The sequence below is a fragment of the Trachypithecus francoisi genome, unplaced genomic scaffold (assembly GCF_009764315.1).
Source record: "Trachypithecus francoisi isolate TF-2019V2 unplaced genomic scaffold, Tfra_2.0 Lachesis_group3, whole genome shotgun sequence".
In the NCBI taxonomy this organism is placed as follows: Eukaryota; Metazoa; Chordata; class Mammalia; order Primates; family Cercopithecidae; genus Trachypithecus; species Trachypithecus francoisi.
In genome coordinates, this window is record NW_022681468.1 from 84,570,978 (window position 1) to 84,575,325 (window position 4,348).

The 4,348-nt window shown below is 41.1% G+C and overlaps 2 protein-coding genes across 2 annotated transcripts; both read right to left on the reverse strand.

Moving 5' to 3' along the window:
• Nucleotides 1-1,470: 1,470 nt before the first annotated feature.
• Nucleotides 1,471-2,713, reverse strand: LOC117070012 (60S ribosomal protein L6-like). Its single transcript, XM_033188628.1, has 2 exons — nucleotides 2,068-2,713; nucleotides 1,471-1,745 (listed from the first exon to the last, which is right to left on the reverse strand). The coding sequence occupies exons 1-2, from the start codon at nucleotides 2,686-2,688 to the stop codon at nucleotides 1,500-1,502; spliced, it is 867 nt and encodes a 288-aa protein (XP_033044519.1). The 5' UTR covers nucleotides 2,689-2,713; the 3' UTR covers nucleotides 1,471-1,499.
• Nucleotides 2,714-2,778: 65 nt separating this feature from the next.
• Nucleotides 2,779-3,720, reverse strand: LOC117070007 (olfactory receptor 4E2). The gene has a single exon (XM_033188622.1). It carries the CDS (start codon nucleotides 3,718-3,720, stop codon nucleotides 2,779-2,781), a length of 942 nt encoding a protein of 313 aa, XP_033044513.1.
• Nucleotides 3,721-4,348: the final 628 nt, after the last annotated feature.

Below are 4,348 nucleotides of genomic sequence, written 5' to 3' on the forward strand. Positions count from 1 at the left end.
ACCATATTCTACCCTTGTTTGTCAACTTGAAGCAATGATATTTAGATATTTTCATGAACACCTCCCAGTTTAATTAATAGACTGCTTCTGATTCTTTGTCCTTTTGATTACTAAAAGGTAATCATGTATTAGCCTTTAGTTAGAGTTAGTGGGTCACTCACTCTGTATTGTGTATGTCTGTAATGTGTGGATGGTCATGTTGTCTGCTCTCCAACTCTCCAGAATACTCAAGTATTATTCCTATAAGTTGATAGACCATCTGGAAAATAGTGACAAAGACCCCAATCAGTTATAAATTTTTTTCAGAATAAGCAAAGAAACATATTTATACTTAATATTTTTATTATTAACCATATTTCATTTCATTCCATTAGCTCCATTAAAGTTGATATTGTATGGTAGCTCTCTGACCATCTATAGGATCTTCATTTACAGCTAATCCTACTGATTTCAGTCACAGAATATCATCATCATTACCTAAGAAATTTGTCATGGATCCTTCTTCATATGGACTTGCCCATTCCACAATAAACTGATATACTTCAGCCCAGTGAGTGATAGTAGTTAATGATTAGCTGAGAGGAGCGAGTGCCTTGAACTCAGGAGTTTTGAGACCAGCCTGGCCAACGTGGTAAAACCCCATATCTACTAAAAATACAAAAATTAGCCAGGCACGGTGGCACGCACCTATAGTCCCAGCTATGCAGGAGGCTGAGGCAGGAGAATCATTTAAACCTGGAGATGGAGGTTGCAGTAAGCTGAGATGGCGCCACTGCACTCCAGCCTGGGCACCAGAGTAATTAGGAAAAAAAAACACTCGGCATTTTCTACCTTTTTAATTTTTACTATTCTGGTGGGTGTATGGTTTTGTTTTGTTTTAACTTTTTATTTTGACAATAATTTCAGACTTAGAGGAAGCTGCAGGAATAATACAAAAAATTCCTGTCTCAAAAAAAAAGTACAAAATAGATCTAGATGTGGGAGAATTACATTCAAAAGCAACAAAAGTTTAATTCAATATAAATAAGTAAAGGCTTATGTATACACTTGAAAATGTATTGGAAAGCAAGATTGAAACTACTATAATGTATAAATCACAGGAGTGATGTACAGCTTTCCAGAGGCAATATCCCACAGAACAGTATAAATCAAGAGAGTCGATTCTCACTCTACCTGCTCCTGAAACTGAGACTGAACTGAGTTCCCCAAATTGTATTCTTTTACTGATGAAATCAAAAGCTGTCTTTAAACTTTCCCGGGTTATTTTTCCTTATACCTTCCACTATGATGTTTTGCTTTATTTAAATAATAGTTAATAAGTTTTTATCTTCAATGAACAGAATAAGTTCTTATCTTTAATGAGCAGAAATCTAACCTGCTCCATGCCATTTTACCTAATTGACCAACTTGTATAAGTTGATTTTGACTCTTTACTTTTGCTCTTTCTTTTTTTTTTTTTTTTTTTTGTAGTTAGCTATTTAATGAAGTTCTTAAGACATTTAGAACACCAATTTGTGAGGATAAATTCCATTCATCAGGGCAAACACAGATCGCAGGTAGGCCTGGAGCTGAGGAACAGCTTTGATTTTTGGTAGAATTTGTGAGTCCACAGCTTTCTGATCAATCTTGCGCTGCTCTGTAATCTCATATTTCTCTTTTTCTGTGTCGAAGATCTCACCTTCCTGGTGTCTGGGCTTCCACAGCTTCTTCTTCTTGAAGTAAGCATCAGTAAGATGTTTTGGGATTTTGTTTTTTTTTTTTTTTTTTTTTTTTTTGAGACGGAGTCTCACTCTGTCGCCGGGGCTGGAGTGCAGTGACCGGATCGCAGCTCACTGCAAGCTCCGCCTCCCGGGTTCACGCCATTCTCCTGCCTCAGCCTCCCGAGTAGCTGGGACTACAGGCGCCCGCCACCTCGCCCGGCTAGTTTTTTGTATTTTTTAGTAGAGACGGGGTTTCACAGTGTTAGCCAGGATGGTCTCGATCTCCTGACCTCGTGATCCGCCCGTCTCGGCCTCCCAAAGTGCTGGGATTACAGGCTTGAGCCACCGCGCCCGGCCGTTTTGGGATTTTGACATTGCTGATATCGATTTTGGTTGAGGTGGCAATGACAAATTTCTGGTGTGTTCTTCGTAGAGGAACTCGATTGAGGACCAGAGTTCCAGTCACAAGTAACAAGCCACTAGCCAGCTGCTTCAGGAAAACCACCCTCTTGCCCCTGTGCCGTCCAGTGAGGATGATCAGAATGGTCCCGGGGGTAATGCTGGCTCGCAGTTTTCTCACGTGCTGACTGAAGGGTTTTTTGCCGTGGCTCAGCAGCTTTCGAGGCACATCTTCAGTAGGATAATATCTAGGCATTTTGCAAAGTTTAACCACCCGGGTACCGCCGTTCTTGTCACCACCAACTGGTTTTGTAAGAGTTGCAAGAATCTTCTCCTTCTTTTTCTTTTCAACCTTGGATTTAGTGGCTGAGTACTTCCTCTTGTACATGGCCTTTCTAGAACACATGGCAGATCGGGAATACCTGCCAATTCCTCTGACAAGGACAGGGTTGCGGCTGCAATGGGGCTTCCCCTTGTTGGGCTTCTTAGCCTTGAGGTTACCCTTTTTCACCTTGCCACCAGCATCAGCCTTCTTGGCTTCGGGTTTCTTCTCTTTAGTATCTGGCTTCTCAACTTTTTCACCTGCCATCTTGCAAGATGGGAAAGAGAACTAAGGTTTCCTACTTTTGCTCTTTCATTAAGGATGTGGCTGCAATTATGTCTGCAATCCTAATGCCCATTATATATATGATTTCATGAAAAAAATCTGTCTCTGCCTGAGCTGCTTCATGGCACTTTTTACCTCCCCATTCCTCAAGGTGTAAATGAAGGGATTCAGCAAAGGGGTGACCACTGTGTAGAAGACAGACACCACCTTGTCAATGGAGAAGCTGGTGTCTGGCCAAGTATAGATGAAGATACATGGCCCAAAGAAGAGGGCAACCACCATGAAGTGGGCCGAGCAAGTAGACAGGGCTTTCCAGCGCCCTTCAGCTGAGTGTTTTCGAAGAGAAACCAGGATGACCATATAGGAGGTGACCACGGCCAAGAAACAGGCGAGGGAGATGGTTCCACTATTGGACACAATCAGTATTCCTGTGAGGTATGTATCTGTGCAGACCAGCTTGATAACAAGAGGCACATCACAGAAGTAGCTGTCAATAATGTTGGGGCCACAGTAAGGTAGACGAATAGTCAAGAAGGTCTGCCCTAGTGAGTGAACGGTACGCCCCAACCAGAGAGCAAAGACAAGCTGTACACAGACTCTCATGTTCATCACATTGGGGTAGTGGAGTGGAGTGCAGATAGCCATGTAATGATCATACGCCATAATGATCAGCAGAAAGATCTCAGCACAGGCAAAGAGATGTAGGAAGAAGAGCTGTGTGATGCAGTTGTCAAAGGAAATGGTCTTTCTCTCTAAAAGCAAACCCTCCAACATCTTAGGCACAGTGACAGATGAATGGCAGATGTCAATAAAGGACAAATTGCTCAGGAAAAAATACATGGGGGTATGGAGACTTGGAGTAAAGACTGTGGCAATGATGATGAGAATGTTCCCCAAAAGCGTTAGCACATAGATGGCTGAGAATGCCATGAAAAACAGCATCTCCAGCACCCAGTTATCAGTGAGTCCCAAGAAGACAAATTCAGTCACTCTTGTTTGATTTAGAGTGTCCATTCAATGAGCTTAGGGGGAGAAAAATGAAAGCTAATTTAGTTTTATTATTATAGAAATAGAACTAACTGAAATGACTTTGTATTCTTATCTGAATTGCTAATTTATCATCAGAGCATATAGCTTATAAAATCAATTTAATAGTTGTTACAGTATACCCACTACTAACCAGGAGCCATGCCAGGCACTTCTATTTAAACACAACCACCTCATGGCACAGGAATCAATTGTTTCTGCCTTGCAGATGAGATCAGTGAGCCTTTACAAGAATAAATAAATGCCCAAAACCCTTACCCATTAGTTATTGGGCTCTTTTCACTTCAAATTAAAGCACTGATAACATTAAGTTAATATTCCAATACAACTCCCAACTAAATAATTTGACTCTTCCTATCAAATTAAATATACATTCAAAGCCTGCAAGTCTGCTGCACATTTTCATTTTTTCAATGCGAGTGTCCTTTTATTTTCTCTATTAATTCTTCTCTCCAGCAAGCAAGTCACTGTCCTCCAGGCATCCTACCTCCACCTACTTACTTTCCAAAATCTTTGTCTTTACTTTTTCTTTTCCCTCTGCTCAGAAAACATACACTCTATTCAAGTATACTCTCCTCACCTCATTATTGACTGT